Source organism: Sturnus vulgaris, chromosome 6 (assembly GCF_052056855.1).
Source record: "Sturnus vulgaris isolate bStuVul1 chromosome 6, bStuVul1.hap1, whole genome shotgun sequence".
In the NCBI taxonomy this organism is placed as follows: Eukaryota; Metazoa; Chordata; class Aves; order Passeriformes; family Sturnidae; genus Sturnus; species Sturnus vulgaris.
This window is the reverse complement of record NC_142248.1, coordinates 23513445-23529507: the sequence shown is the minus strand read 5'-3', so window position 1 is coordinate 23529507 and position 16063 is coordinate 23513445. Positions and strand designations below refer to the sequence as shown.

The window sequence follows — 16063 nt, the reverse complement described above, 5'->3', positions numbered from 1 at the left end:
GTAAATAGTGCTCTGCTAATTGAATCAACTTTCCATTTGCTTTTTTCCTACACTGTCCCAAAAGTGTAATGTTGTTTGGAATGGCATTAATAATAAAAAAATTTAATCAATTTTAAATTAAGAATTTCTGGTTACTGTTGAGTGCTTACAGAAAGAGACAACTGATTTGAAGAGATAAGTGCTTATTAAGTAGTAATAAAAGGGAAAATACAAAAAAAAGTTGCAAATTAAGAACAGAATGGGTAACAATTTAAAGATAGTGTTTCAAAATTGTTTAGTTCCTTTTTCTTAGAAGTTTTCAAGGTCCTTTGAGGACATGCTCCTGTAAGACATACTGCTATAGAAAATTGTCAGTAAGGAGTTGGTGATAATAAGGGACAAAAGAAGATTCTTTAAAGTTATTTTAAAAATTGCATATTTGTCATCACCTTTTAGAAATGTTAAAAGAGGATCTATAGAGTTTGTCCATAGGTATACTTTTTTATATTGAACTCATGTTTATGAAACTTGATTGTTGGAGCAAAGTATTCTTGTTAGTAGTCTTAAGTTACACAACGAAATGCTAACTTGTAGTCTATGGAAAAGGTTAACTTAGTCTGAAAATTAATGAAACAGAAATCATCACAGCTGGTTCCAGAAGAGAGAAAGGAGGGATTACTCTCTCTTTTGAGAACTCATACTTTCCTCAGGTAGTAGAAAAGAGCTGAGATAAGTTTGAGTAAACACTCTGAAACTACCACTCATTTTTTTAATTAGCACACAAAAAGACTCGCCTTCTTAAAGCAGTACCAACTTACTAAGATTACTTTTAGATTTTTGTATCTATTGAATGCTAAAACCATATCATGTAAAGTTTATTAGTCTGAGTTAACCTAAAATTAGTAGTAGAGTAGTAAAAGAATGCAGAACTGACTGTGCCTAGTGTAAAAGGAAGACATCTTTAGTCTCATAATCCATACAAATTTCAAGCTATTCCTAAAATAGCTTTTCTACTTTGGTATCTCTTCCCTCTCAAGCAAACGTTGCTATCTGTGGGAAAAAATGCCTTAAAAAAAGACATCAAATAGGCCACCACCTTACTTGTACATGAGCAAATATGCATGACTTACTTCTATTTTGTATGGCCTTTTGTGTTCCAAACCAGTACCAAAATGGTCTTTTAATCATAAGAAGATTAATGCATTAATTAGTAAATTAATTTGCTTCTTCTATAAATTCAGTTTTTGGTTATATATGGCGGGCTATAGGACATTGTGTCTGAAACCAAGGTTAACAAGTTTTCTTTAGTTATTTAGATGTAATATACTTTTAAAGTACTTTTTTTCTCATATCTTACCTGCCATGTGGCCCATGCTACTCTGAATCCTAACCTTCTACGATATGTGTCCAAAAATCCACTGTGCAAATAAAATTTGTATTTATTAAATTCTGTGACTGCATGGATTCTTCATTTGAGGGTTTGGAAAGTCTCGGCATTTAGAATGATGACAGTTTCTGGCTTAGGTGCTTAAGAACTGTTTGTTACATTCTGACTTCAGCAAATGTGGGATCGCTTTTTCCATTTTATCTAAATAAGCCATCCAAGATGGTAAGATAATTTATGTATCTTCAATATTTAGAATGTGACAAGAAGAGGAAGCAGCCCTGGCAGCCTGGAAGTTCCTAAAGACCTTCCTGATATATTGAACAAGCAGAACCAAATGCGTCCTGTGGATGACCCAGGCGTGCCTTCCGAGTGGACATCACCTGCCAGCGCGGGCAGCAGTGACCTCATCAGCTCCGACAGCCACTCTGACTCCTTCAGCGCCTTCCAGTATGAGAGCCGCAAATTTGAAAGCAAGTACATTTTTCCAAAAGTAGTACCATTTTTGATTAATGTATTGCAAATTTCCTTTCTTTTGTGTGTTGTTATATTGGTTTTTTCCCTGGATAAGGTTGTATGCCAGAAGTTTTCTGTAGATAGATTATTTTGATTTTTCATTGAAATCATTAGCAAGTTTATGGATCAAGAAAAGTTCTTGCAAGGGGCTATTTTTTATTTTAGTATACCAGAACAAAAGAGCGCTGGAATACTGCTGTGCAAAGAGGAGAACATAACTGAACAAAAGTTAGAAGACAATATTTTCTCCTCTGTGGGGGTGTATCCATCTGATTTGCACAAAATATAAAAATTAAAGCTTATTCATTTTAGTTCTTTTGAAAGTAATTAGTAACACTTAACGAAAGGCTTCTGATATTTTTACAGTGGTCGTTGTGCAGCTATAGATTAATCAAGATCTAAGTGTAATATCATGGTAAAATTAGTGTGCTTTGTTAAATAATACAATGCTTTTCACTCATTTTATTTGTCCATTCCCACCCTTGCTTAACAGAGGGGGTCATTATGGTTGCTATGAATTATGACATCATATAAGATAAAAATAGTATTTATATAGTAGAATTTTTGGAAGAAATTACAATTTTTATATATGTCTCCATTATGCAAATAAGCTGTGACATTTAAACCTACATTTCAGCCTGACATTTTTTTCGTTAGTTGAGGATAACATTTGTTAAGGTATCATTTGCTGTAATATTTTTAGTTTGAAGTTAGTACTTTTTCAACAAGCTTGAATATTCCTTCCAGCTTGTAAATTTTACAAATAAATTCCTTAATGTATGATTCCATTATTTTTGTATTATTCAGATGTAGATGCACTTACAGCAGCTAAGCAGAATGCAGACATGCAACCAGAATGTCTTCTGCAGTCATCAAGTCATGGGTTTACAACAGGAAAGTGAATATTCATAATATATAATAATACTTTGTACTGTTGTATTTTATTTAAATTTTGCAACAGCGTTCTAGTAGCATAGAAGATGCACATTCAAGGTTTCTGTTTAGTTTGGAGGTCTTGGACTTTTGAATTTTTTTTCATATTAGTAATATTTATATGTTGTGAGTTAATACAATGCTTTCCTCATACAGATTTCAGCTTTGGCACTGAGGCAGGGACTCCAGCTTCTACTGACATTGATGCAATTTCAGGCCAGCAACAAAGTGCCGAGGAACAAGAAGTGGCCAGTCTAACTACACTCCACATAGATTCAGAAACAAGTAGTCTCAATCAGCAGCCATTGTCTGCTGAGGCTGCAACTATTACTGGTAAAGTATATTTAAAGAAAAAAAGTATTTATTTTAGAAATTTTCCACCCATCCTGAAGAATGCAACTTCCAGCTTCTGCCAATAATCTATATTCTGTTTAAGATGATTCCCTTATTTCAATTATTTTTAATTGCTATTGAAAAGTAATATGTGAAATAACCTAAGTGGAAAACCTTTGTCTGACTTAGTTATCCATCGTCCTAAATGTATTTTAAACCTTTCATGAGAAAATCTGTATAATTACCAAGGAGACACTCTTACCACATAATGTATGCTAGATCTCTTCTAAATGTTCTTCTATTACTGGTAGTTAAATAATTAATTTTCATGAAATGTTTTTGCTTTGGAAGGTTTTCATAGTGCTCGTTCAAACCAGTGTATCACACTGAAGCATCTTGTGATTCTTTTGTATGCATTGATCTTAGTGTATCTTTATACTGATTGTTATGTAACTGAGAAGTTTTATTCTGCAAAATGTTAGTTATTTGGTCATGGAAGGTCACTTTCCATTTGTGTAACTGAAAAGTGATGCAGTTAACAAAAATTGAATGGGCCTCTGTCTGAGAGAATGCTTCTCTGAGGATGATCTGAAAGAATGGTCTCTTGCCAGGTTTTGTACAGGAGAAGTAAAGATGTCCACAGTCATTTTCATACTCCTTGTTCCATAGCTGTTATACACTACCATTCCTGTTACAACCTTAGTTGTAACAAGTAACAAGTTGCAACAAGTATCTATATATCTGTGAAAGCTTATACCTACATACTGTGTCTTGTTCTCAGTTAGAAATCAAACTCTGCATTTTCAGAGATATGGAAAGACATCTTTACTTCCTCTGCTATAATTTTCATTTTTTAAAAGTGTCCTTCTGCTGAAGGAGCCATGGTATTAGCTTTCATGGACATTGTTGTTCAGCTTGTTCCACAATGTTCAACTTGACTTGTGTTCTCTTCATTTTTCTCTTTGCTATGTGCTTGTTGAATGTTCCTGCTGTAGATCTGTTCTTCTTCTGTTTGTTTGTATGTTTTTATATGTTAATAACTTCATTGCTGTTTGGTATTTTTGTCTAAGTGTACACTATAATTGAATTGGTAAGATTGCAATTAGTGACTGAGCTGTACATTGAGCGATTCTGTGGTTCTCTTCTTGCTTGAACCACGGTTTTAGAGAGACAGCTCTTGTGTGTCACATGCATTTAGCTGGGTTTCCTGAGGAAAGAATACTTGTGCAATTGCTTTGTCTGTCTCTGACTGTTCCGTGCGCCCAACAATGTTGGAGCCCATTGTCTCATTTTTGCTAAACTGACATATAAGAAAACAGAAGGATGTTATTTTATTTGATGTTTTATGAAAGATAGGCAGCTATCTAGTGAATATTGCATGTATGCAGACTTTCATGATGGAAGCTGCAATGTGAATTTCACTATGTTAGATGCCAGCAAATCAATGCAGAAACTCAACCTCAAAACATATTCATAATAAATAAGTTTCCAGTGATTCTGCTGAGCAGAAAACGACTCTCTAAATCTGAAGGGTTTTGGAAGGATAATTTCTTTCTGGTATATGGGCATTACATCATATTCTATGTAAATCATAAAGTTGACTATTGACTGCTGTTTACTAGTCCTAGAATATGTTGTACCTGTGGGAGTCTCAGTCTAAATCAGATCCACATATGCTGGAGTATCTTTTAATGACAGACTCCTGTAGTTCTGCAAATTCTCCATAATTGTTTCTGTCCATTCTCTTCCATCATATGAAGATTTCTTTCCGTCCTTCCTCTGCTCCCTGCCTTCCCTGTCTGCTCTTTCTTTCCATCTTATTCACTTTCTTTCCCTCTCTATCCCACTCTCTTTCTCTCCTCCCCATCACTCTTTCTTGCTGCTTTTTTGGAACTACTTTCATCTGTTCACTAATGAGCAGAATGGAAATGAAGTAAGGAAATACTTCTTTTAACATCTTTGAAAGGTGTATTTTCGTTTAGCTCTGTAAGCGTGTGGAAAACCTAGTGGTCAGTAGCAAGAAAGGATTGTTACCTAGTCACATGAAATAACAGTCTGTGTGTGAAGCTATAGTGTCTCTCTATCCTGCATAGAGGTGTTGATTTAAATGGATAGTTCAAGCTTCATTGTCTTAGCCATTTAAAGGAGATAAAGACCTTTGCAGTTTAACAATGTAATAAAGATAGTTTACTGCAATTTCTATTCTGATAACGGTAATAACATTTTCTGTCAAGTTATTTAAACAATTTGTTCTCTTTATAAGAAAGGACACTTCTCTCAAATGAGAAATGTTCTTCAATGATTCTCACAATGATTTGGGAAAATTACTGTTTAAAAGACGCACTTTTCAATTGCTGTCCCTAAAGTTCACTTTATCACTAATACTGAACTTTACACATAATGTTTCTGTGTCCCTGTTACATTTATCTAAGAACTAAAATTAATAGGAATTCTTCCATTTTAACATGATGTGTGGAAAAGTCTGTGGGGAGTATTTATTCTCTTTTTGTCTGCCATGTGACTGTTCTGGCTAAACTCAGCCATTTGTAAATTAGACAAATTCAGGAAGTGAAATATAAGATACTACAGAAGAAGTAAATACGGCTACTTACTCCCTCTCCACAGATCACACGGTAGAGACCACATAATTGCCCAGTCAGAGACTATCACAGAAAAATGCCTTTGTAGCACTGTCGTTCAGACACTTCTGATTTCCTGTTTTAAAGGAAATAACACCCCTCTAACTATACAGAACTTTCCCATCATATGGATTTTCTTAGCTCAATCAGTAGATAAACACCAAAGATTATCAATTACTGGTTTGAGGTTTTATTTATATATTAACTTGCATGCATCTATAATCCTGGAAAAGCATTTGTTCCAGGAAGATTTTGCTTAAACATTTTGCTAGAGAAAAATTTAGGTGAGGGAATGTGATGAGAAATTTGGCTGGTTCAAAACACTGATAGTACTGCAAAACAGACACATTCAGAATTATTTGGACCTAAAATAGAGGTCTGCTAGTCCACTTACCTGTCTGATTTTGATGTTCATCTTTCAGCTTTTCTGCATGCACTTCGTTTTCTTTTAGACCACCACCCACAGGGAGATCTGCTTACTGTTTTGTATCTTTTCTTGGCCCAATTTGATACATGAAAGCAGCTCAGTTTTCTGTTAATGCTCTATTTAGAGAACATTTCAATAGCTCAAGAAAATAGAAAAGGCTTTTAAGGTAACTGTTAAAAATTACATTTGCAGGCTCTGAAAGTGCTTCTCCAATCCAATCTGCTCTTGGATCCCGATCACAGACACCCTCTCCTGCCACTCTTCATGCAGATCATATTGAGCAGAAGGATCTGCAGCTGGATGAGAAGCTCCACCACTCTGTTTTACAGACGCCAGATGACCTAGGCAATATCTGGAATAGAAAATACAAACCTGTTCTTTTTCTATCTCTTTTTCTGTCTTTCTGTCTCTTTCTGTCTTTCTGTCTTTCTGTCTCTCTTTCTCTCTCTCTGTCTCTCTTTGTCTTTCTGTCTCTGTCTGTCTCTTTCTCTTGTTTTCTCTTTCTTTCTTTCTTTCTTTCTTTCTTTCTTTCTTTCTTTCTTTCTTTCTTTCTTTCTTTCTTTCTTTCTTTCTTTCTTTCTTTCTTTCTTTCTTTCTTTCTTTCTTTCTTTCTTTCTTTCTTTCTTTCTTTCTTTCTTTCTTTCTTTCTTTCTTTCTCTCTTTTCTTTCTCCCTTTCTTTCTCTCTTTCTTTTGCAATGTAGTGAAGTAGCTAGTATCACATGAATTGTAAACAATCCTGTACAAGGTTATTTCGTCTGCACTTGAAAAAATATTTAATTACAGTGATTACTTTTAAAAGCAAACAAAAACCTTTTGCATTTTAACCTGAATTTCATTGGAATTTTTAACAGTGGATTGATAGTCCACATATTTATAATTGTTCTTCTAGTTGCTTAGAATTGTGGCAGCTTAATCTAGCATGTGGTCCTGCCATGGACTGTTTCATCATTGATGTACAAATAATAAGATAATTTCATAATTTCATAATCTTATAGTTTCTCCTTGCAAGTTTGGTTTATTTCCCTTTCATATTTAAGCCCAGTTGGTAATTACTGTTGGCTAAGACAGTCAACCATCTTAGCTATCGAATTCTAAGATACATTTTCTTTGTAAATACAATGTGAACATTTCTCCTGCATTTTGTCTCATGGAAACAAAAGAGTGTCTGCTATGTATTTGAGACTTTATTTCTTTAAGTAGCCTACTGATGGACAAAATGAAAGATCGTTTTGGTTTGTACTTTAAAATCTACAGCCTAGAAACCAGTAGTTTATCACAGTGGCCCAGAAGTTCAAAAGAAGAGGCTATGTGGTTAGGCTGAATTCAGATTTAATTTTGGTTTGGTATGCCTGTGGGAGCTGCAAGATTTTCAGAAGATACCAGCCAATTATACACCTGAGGGGGTGGAAAGAAGATTCTGAATGCCTGCTGCTCTCAAACTGGCTCATTATCTAGTTTTTTGTGGCTGTTTAGCTAGATAAGCATGACCTGAGTAGACTTGAGCCATCTTAATCTATTGAAGGTTTCTTTATATGGACAGTCTAGATTAATCATCTTCCACCTAAAAAAGAATGTTTATTCGTATAGTGCTGGTGTGTGGGAAGAGCTAGGTGGGTGTTAGGATTGTGGTGCTAAGTTACTGAATATTGCCTCTCCACTCATACAAATTTACTGTTTAAAGGACAAGAGCGAGAGACAAGTTTACTCACACTTTTCTCTTCGACTTGCAATGACATGCTTTCCTATTAAATTCTAAGAAAAATAGTCTTTATGTTGCATTAGGAAAAATGTAAAGTTGAAAAATAATTTTGCTTGAAAGCAGCCAAGTGGAGTTCTGGACATTCATTGAATTCAAAGAATGTAGGAAAATAGTTACAAAAGGAGTGGCCTTACTAGGTTAATCCGATATGTATTAGACCTCCAGCAATGACCTTAAATGTTACTAAAGAATATAAGAAACAGGACAATTCTTCTTCTACAGAGTTTATATAGACAAAGCTTAACACATACAGTGTTGAGGTGGCTGAATGGGTAACAAATAGCTTATTCTGAAAGCCCAATCATTCAGTTTTAACAGGAGTGTGTATTTAATAGTTGTATCAGGACTTTTCCTTTTCTGGAGAGGTAGATCTCACTATACTTCTTTCCTTCCGTTACAGAAACTAGTGAATTCCCCTCAGAATGTTGCAGTGTGATGGCTGGGGGAACACTTACAGGATGGCACGCAGATGTTGCTACTGTGATGTGGAGGAGGATGCTAGGAATTCTGGGAGATGTCAACAGCATCATGGATCCAGAGATTCATGCCCAGGTTTTTGACTATCTGTGTGAACTGTGGCAAAATCTGGCCAAGGTAAAAGAATTGAACCTTTTCTCCAACCTGACCTGTTTGGGCAGGATTTTCAAAAAGAAAAAATCATGGCTGTATATATTTCCCTTAAATAATTCTTTCTGTTTTGTTTTTAATAATCACAGATAAGAGACAATCTTGGTATTTCAACAGATAACCTAACTTCACCATCTCCCCCAGTTTTAATTCCACCACTGAGAATTCTAACACCATGGCTTTTCAAGGTAAATTTGAGCACTAAACTGTGAAATAGAAATAAAAGTTAACTAAGTGTAGAAGAGTGTTTAATGTATTTTTTTTATTTATGAATAATAAATATTGTTCTAAAACTGTAGGCAACAATGCTGACCGATAAATACAAACAAGGAAAGCTACATGCTTATAAGCTTATTTGTAAGACAATGAAACGAAGACAAGATGTTTCTCCAAACAGAGATTTTTTAACTCATTTCTACAATATAATGCACTGTGGACTTCTTCATGTTGATCAAGTAAGTTAATTATGAAATTCAAGATAATATAAATGTTATGACTGAAAATAAAATTTTCTTCTCAAAAATACTCAATGTATATTCATCTGAGTAATTTAACTTTGTTTTTTAAATTTGTGCTGTGACTGATTGTTTTTCTAAAAAGAAAACTTTGATAAATGATCCTTAAATTCTTGGTTTTATTCAGAAACGCTTTTTTTGTAGTCCATTTCAAGCAAATATGAGGGCAGAAAAGGTACTCTCTCATTTTTTATTGATTGTATGTTACAGATTGAAGTATGCAAGAAAGAGAAGGAAGCAGATCTCTCTAAAGTCTACTGTTCTTCTTACTTGCTCCCTGATGCAACAGTTTAGCTAGTAAATTGTGCTCACTACATTGGAGGACTTTGTTTCTACAGCAAGTATAGGAACCAGCAAATTGAGATGTACTGAGCGTATCTAATCAGTGGGAGTAGACCTTTTTCATAGGTTTTGATGTTAAGAAGTCTGAAAATATTGTATGGCTTAAATACTTTTCAAAGGTTTGCAGAAGTGTAAAAAAGTTGGGTTTGTGAACTTTTTTGAGGAATGATTATAGGCATGGGGAGATCAAAGGTTCAAACAACCCAGTTTTTTTTAACTGGGAAGAATAGAATTGTTCCAAAATTATTCCACAGATGACTATGGATAGGACAGATCTCCAGTTTCTGTCCTCTGACACCCATTAATGCTGCTTTTCTTGCCTGGATTGAAGATCCTCCTGTGACATTGCTGTGTACTTGGATGTTACTACTAGTGGAGAATTCTTCAAAGGAGAAAAGGAGCAGGGGTGCCTGTGTGTAGACTTGGGACTTTTTTTACAATAAAGCATTTTATACTTTTTGAAGTAGTTTGGAAAAATTTCATCATGTACAATGATTTTTGAAAGTGCCTCATTAAGTCTGCAAGAACATAATATGCTGTGCTGATTAACTACATACCAGAAATGTTACTAAACACTTTATTATCTTTCTTTAAATTTTGGTTCCGTATGGGTATATGTAAGAGGCTGATACTTTTTTTAAAGTTATAGTCAGGCAATACTTGCTGGAGAGGGTTAAGCACTTGTTAAGGTATCTTACTGATTATCTTACTATATCTCTTCTGTACCTATCCAAATGAATGGTTAATCAGTTACAGAACTCTTAAAAGCTGACTATAAATTAATATATGAACTATTGTCCAAGCTTAAATTGATCTATAAAGTATACCAAGTTTACTTACATTAATATGAGTATACTTAAGGAATTTCTCTTTTTGTGCTATTCTTCTGTCACTAATGAGTGTTTTACTGGCCGCAATGAGTTTTCTTTCTCGTGTTTTTACTTTCTACCTTTGATAAATACCTGCCTTTTTCATTAATTTTTCATCTTGATTCGTGTTGATACTCTTCCTTTTTTTCCCTTTTCCTTCTGCGAGGATATTGTCAATACAATCATCAAGCACTGCTCTCCTCAGTTCTTTTCACTTGGTTTGCCTGGTGCTACCATGCTTATTATGGATTTCATTGTAGCAGCAGGAAGAGTGGCTGCTTCTTCTTTCCTCAATGTAAGTATTCATCAGTTCTCATTTATGGGTGAGGAAGAATTTGAGAGAATACTGAGCAGTATAGTTTTCCTTGACTAGGGTGTTAAATTGATCCCAGAATTCAATGTAGTGGTTATCAAATACAGATAATGTTAGTGATTTGTTCTAGAGCACTACACATGCCTCCAGAAAATATGTGAAGAATGCAAAAATTACTGTTGAAACAGAGAATCTAATTTAGAGTTACAAAAATTGTGACTACCGTTTTTCTGTGTTTGAAGATGTTTTAAAGTAAATGTCCATTTTGACTATGATTTAATTTAAAAAATATACTTATTCCTCTATTTCTCTGCTATAGAATGACTTCTATGATCAGGCTTGAGAACTCAAATGTACTAGTGTTTGCACTATTTGGATTTTTTTCACATTTCTGATTTTGTTACTCAGGAAAGTTCAGCCTTATATAGTAATACAGATGTGATTACCTCGGTGCTGTTGGCTGTGCATATTGTACTCTATCAATCCCTCACAGTCTCCTCCAATTGTCTGAATTTTGACTTTTTCAATCCCATCAATCCCTCTCTAACCAGTTATGAAATCCAGACTTCCTCAAGGTACTGTCTGAAGCGTCTGTCAGGTTCTTACACTGTAGACTTTCCTGTTCAGCAATGCCTCGTGTCACATTTAGTAGTTTTCCATATCCTGGTCAATTAGCTGAACCTAAGACCTGATCCCAGTTCGCAGCTCAGTTATTTGTCTGTAGTTGTAACAATTCTTCTGCCTCCTTTTGACTGTCTTAGAAAATGAGAGCGGGGTGTGCAGGAGTAACAATCCAGGGAGCTGTGGTCTCTGTTTACTCAGCTCTGCAGGGGCTTGGAATTTCCAGGAGAAAGGAAAAAGCTGTATACAATTTCAGCCATCATTCTCTTTTAAGGCACCTAGGAATGTCAGCTTCCCAATTGCAGTAAGAATATATATTTCTCCCCAACTTTTTTTTTTCAGGCACCAAGAGTTGAAGCACAGGTTCTTTTAGGATCTCTAGTCTGTTTTCCCAATTTATATTGTGAACTACCAGCTCTTCACCCAAATATTCCTGACATTGCTGTGTCTCAGTTTACAGATGTTAAGGTAGGAATTTTAAGAATATTTGGCTAGTATTCTGTTACCAAATATGTGTTTAATATTGTGCTTTTGCAGAAAATAGTAAGATTTTAAGATCCTAAAATTTTCAAGAGTAATTTCAAATAGATCATAAGATCACCTGCACAGCAGTATGTTCTTTCTTCAAAAGGCAAATATTAATGGAGTCATTACCTTGTCTATCATAACACAGAGTTAGGTAGTGTGACAATATACTGAAACTGCACAGAGCTCAATTAGTCTAAGAAAGGCTCCCCTTAACTTTTCTAAACTGTTTCAGTTTAGGGAGAAATGATGACTTGAGAGCTACTTTATACCTTGCTCCCCTTTGGAGACTGATTTTGAATTCCTTCTCATTTCTATTGAGAATGGCTGCTTACTTGAATTATATTAAGGCAGCCTACAGCTTTAGGGACATTTCACTGTAGTTGAATTCTTCTTGACAGCATTCTTAAGGCACTGTAGGCACTTACTCTGTAACTAGTTGAAAATACTTTTTAGATCAATTAAATTTTTTTTAAATGCTTGTTTAAACCTCAGAGTAAAAGATTCTTTCTGTCATACCCTTTAGCACTGAAGATAGCTTCAGGGAGTCCTTTACAGTTTCTTTTTTTACCTTTGATTTTTTATGGAAATGTTTTGAAAAGATTTGGATAAATAGCTCATCAGCAGAAATTAGGACAGTAAGTAACATGTAGGATATTCTTGGGGTGGCACAGTAATGAGTGTCTGGGACAGGCTAGATACTTGGAGTAGTGGTAAGCAAATAATTCATCTGACCACAACATAGACTCAGCTAAGCAATATGCCTGTGTGCTCTATAATGATATTTTGATGCTTTCTGTGATGGAGTTATGTGTAAATCAGTGAGAATTTCCTCTTCCTTTTAGGAGCTCATAATAAAAACTGTGTTAAGTTCAGCAAGAGAGGAGCCATCTGGTCCTGCACGGTAGGTCATATTAAAAGAGCTTCTGCATGAATAGATTATTTTCTTTTTTAAACTGTTTTGAGGTGAATATATTAAAGAGCTTAAAGTAAAATTTGTTCCATTTTATTAATGGTTTTCTTCACTGCTGTCAGAACTATGGTCCATGATGTGAATTTGAAATTGTAATAGAGATATTAAATTAACAAATTGGGCTGGTCTAGTCCAGTATTCTTTCTATGATAGTGGCTGATAGGAAAGGCTGTAAATAAGGGTAAGAGAATAAGCTTTCCCAACCTACCCTGGTGTTCAGCTCAGGGATTTTCTGGACTAGAGAGGCATTTTTTACTTTGGTTAGGACAAGATTATTTATGAGGGAGGGATAGTTATTTTTTATTAGATCACATGATTTAATTTGAATAACAGAAACAATCCAGTGTACATGAGCCCTTCTTGTGGTAGGGACAAAAAGCAGAAAAAAATGAGCAAGGATTTAAACTAGGAATGGTTGCTCTGATGCTTAAACCTAAGCATCTTCATCAAATAAACAACTTCTGACAGGATAGTTACCAGTTTTCTCTTCTGTTTCTTAATTTGCATTGCATTTTGTTCCTCTGTACCCGTCTTCTGAAGCCTTCAGTTACAGAGTCCTGTGTATGGGATTGGAACACAAATCTCTAATGTCTACCAAGGAAGAGTGCATTTGTGTGCCTTGCATATTTGGAAAGAGTGAATATATATGTCCAACTAATATATTGTCACTTAAAAATACTATAACTACCTACCTGAAAAACTTAAAACCTGGAAAGATCAGCTTATTGAACCTTTAAGTATTTTGTTGGAAAACCAAGAGCAGTTTCCATCAGCCCACTTACCTCTTTCTTCACTCGAGCTGATAATATTTCTCCACACAGGAAAAGAAGGGAATATCCTGGGATCACATTAATTTAATTTCTTATGTTAGAAAACTGCTTTCTAAAAATGCTTTCTAAAAGCATTTTGCAGTTTTTCTTTCAGTGACAATGTAAAAAGTAGGGTGGTTTTACACTAGAATGTACAATTAAGTCTTGTATTTTTGCTGTCTGTAAGCATTTTCATGATTCTATGTAGCCTTAAAATCATTTTTCTACAGCATAGGCTTCATACCCACTTTTGTTTTTATTCTAGCCTACTATTTTTCCTTCCCAGATGTAATGCATTGCAGGTCACATGACCAGATTTCTTGTCGATTTTTGATTGCTGCCCCATTTTATCCAGGATTTTGAATTCTGAAGTTGTTTCCAAAATATTTGTAGACTGTGTTCGTGAAGAAAATAACTAATGGCTCAGAGACTGCTTAAGCTAGCTCCTTAACATTTCTGAACAAATTTCATCCATCTGTTGATTTGAACACATGTATCTAAATACTCTTTACTTTTGCACTTCTTTTCTATTTCCTGATTTTAACTGAAGAAGCAACAAAAGTTGATGTACTAATCACAGTATGTATACTGTCTTTAGGGTTCATTTACCCCTTCTTTATTCATCCTTGTTTATTGTCCTTCTAAAACAATGTGAATGTCTATGAGAGAGTAATATTCCTCTCTGATTTCTGTGTCTCAGAAGCTCTAAATATGAGCAGCCTCTTGTGTTGGGAAGGAAGAAGCTCCCTCCCCAGTTCTTGCTTTGTCTTAAGAAGATATAAGAATTTCCCATACATTGATTTCAGGTCATATTTTTAATCAAACACAGAAATGCAGGAGTTCTTGATGTCTTTTGGATTTTTCAGTTGCTCAGATGAGTGCTTCCTCTGCCCTTTCCTCTGCCTTCACTAGCATACTTTGGATTTCTTGCTCATTTTTAAATAAGTTACAGTGCTAAAAGGTTTTTGTGTAGTTGTTTTGGAAACATTAAAAACATATTTGTTGTTATATGTCTTTAGTAAAACATAATGAATCATAAAAATTATACATTCCTGTAGAATGTTTCTCAAGAACTTCAACATTGTCTTTTAACATTGTTTTACAGATGTGTTGCTCTTTGCAGCCTTGGTATTTGGATCTGTGAGGAGCTAGTCCATGAATCACATCATCCTCAGATCAAGGAAGCATTGAATGTGATCTGTGTTTCTTTAAAGGTGAGAGAATTAAATTTTTACAGTGTATATTGCCTGTATGTGTAAAGATACTTTGCATTTTCAAAGTCATAATGACATTTTAGCATCCTTACTTCGCAGTCTCATTTGCCATCCCTTACAAAAGAGAGAACTCAATTTAATGAGTGGATCTCTCAAAAATGTTAAAAGTTCTTTACCCTTCTTTAAGTTTGGAGAGAATGGTGTGCTGAGGGATAAGACAGTGGATCTTTATTTTAATATATATCACTAGGCACTCTAACCTACCACGGTATTCCCATAACATTCTGTGCGTGCTCACTTCTGAGTTTGAGTCATTGAATTATGCAATATTGCTTCTTAGCCCGGGCTAGATATTTAGTGAGAAATGCAGAGTACTTATATTGTATGCATGAAAACACTGGGAATGTTTAATTTGCTGTGGTAGGGTCCTTTTCTATTCTTATTCTAGGAGCTGCATATTTTTGGCTTTTTTTCCTTGATGAGTGTTTTTGTTTTCCGACTATTTTAAATCTTTTTGCGTTTGTTCTTATTTTATAGAATAATTAGAATATTAGTAAAAACATCTTTTTTAAGCAGTTTTCAAATTTGCATGTTTGTGAGCAATAACTTCAACTTTTTAAATGTTTTCCAGTTTGTCTTCAGAACCTTTCTACATGCTTTTTGTTTGCATCAAAATTCTATGACTAATCTAGTCTTTCTGTCTATATAGATTAATAAAAATTGGAGTGTACACCTGTTACATATAACTTCTGTCGGATGTTGGAGATTATTTTTGTCTTTTAAGAAATGGGAATCTGAAAGATAGCAGATCACCAGCTCACATTCTGTGAAACAGGATTTGAGTCTCTGTATAAGGTAGCTGCAGGGCTTTTAGTATTAGACTCTAAATTGCAATTTCCTGTTTTGCAAAATCACATTCATTCTTTGCAGCTCCACTAATACCATCTTCCAGGGTTTTCCCTTTGGTTTTTAATAACGCGTAACCTTTGCATTTTATCAAGTTCCTGTGCAAGTTTAGTATAAGGCAAATGTTGTTTTTATCTTGCTGCTTCAATTTATCAATATTTGAACTATTTTTCCTCCTGAAATTCATAGTGATTTATGTTCTTTTTCTGTGACGTATTTATTAAACCAATTATTTGTATCTCATTTATATTAAACATAAATTACTTTTTGCATGAGAAAACAAAGATCTTTGTATTTTTACTTTGCTTTGCTTTGTGTTGGCAAAACCATTCGGTGCATATTGGTTTTTTTTCAGTCCAGTTCTGAGCAATGATATAC

At 34.6% G+C, this 16063-nt stretch overlaps 1 protein-coding gene across 13 annotated transcripts in view; it reads left to right on the top strand.

The window, feature by feature from the left end:
* RALGAPA1 (Ral GTPase activating protein catalytic subunit alpha 1) overlaps positions 1 to 16063 on the top strand; it is a 131625-nt gene that overhangs the window by 49777 nt on the left and 65785 nt on the right. For 12 of the 13 annotated variants that reach the window (XM_014890813.2, XM_088167293.1, XM_014890768.2 and 9 more), the window contains 10 exons: positions 1620 to 1836; positions 2969 to 3145; positions 6404 to 6556; positions 8372 to 8565; positions 8688 to 8786; positions 8898 to 9053; positions 10491 to 10619; positions 11601 to 11726; positions 12629 to 12687; positions 14671 to 14779. In XM_014890813.2, the coding sequence (XP_014746299.1) occupies positions 1620 to 1836; positions 2969 to 3145; positions 6404 to 6556; positions 8372 to 8565; positions 8688 to 8786; positions 8898 to 9053; positions 10491 to 10619; positions 11601 to 11726; positions 12629 to 12687; positions 14671 to 14779 (1419 nt within the window). The remainder of the gene's footprint in view (positions 1 to 1619; positions 1837 to 2968; positions 3146 to 6403; positions 6557 to 8371; positions 8566 to 8687; positions 8787 to 8897; positions 9054 to 10490; positions 10620 to 11600; positions 11727 to 12628; positions 12688 to 14670; positions 14780 to 16063) is intronic. The other variant, XM_088167294.1, reaches the window with a different exon arrangement.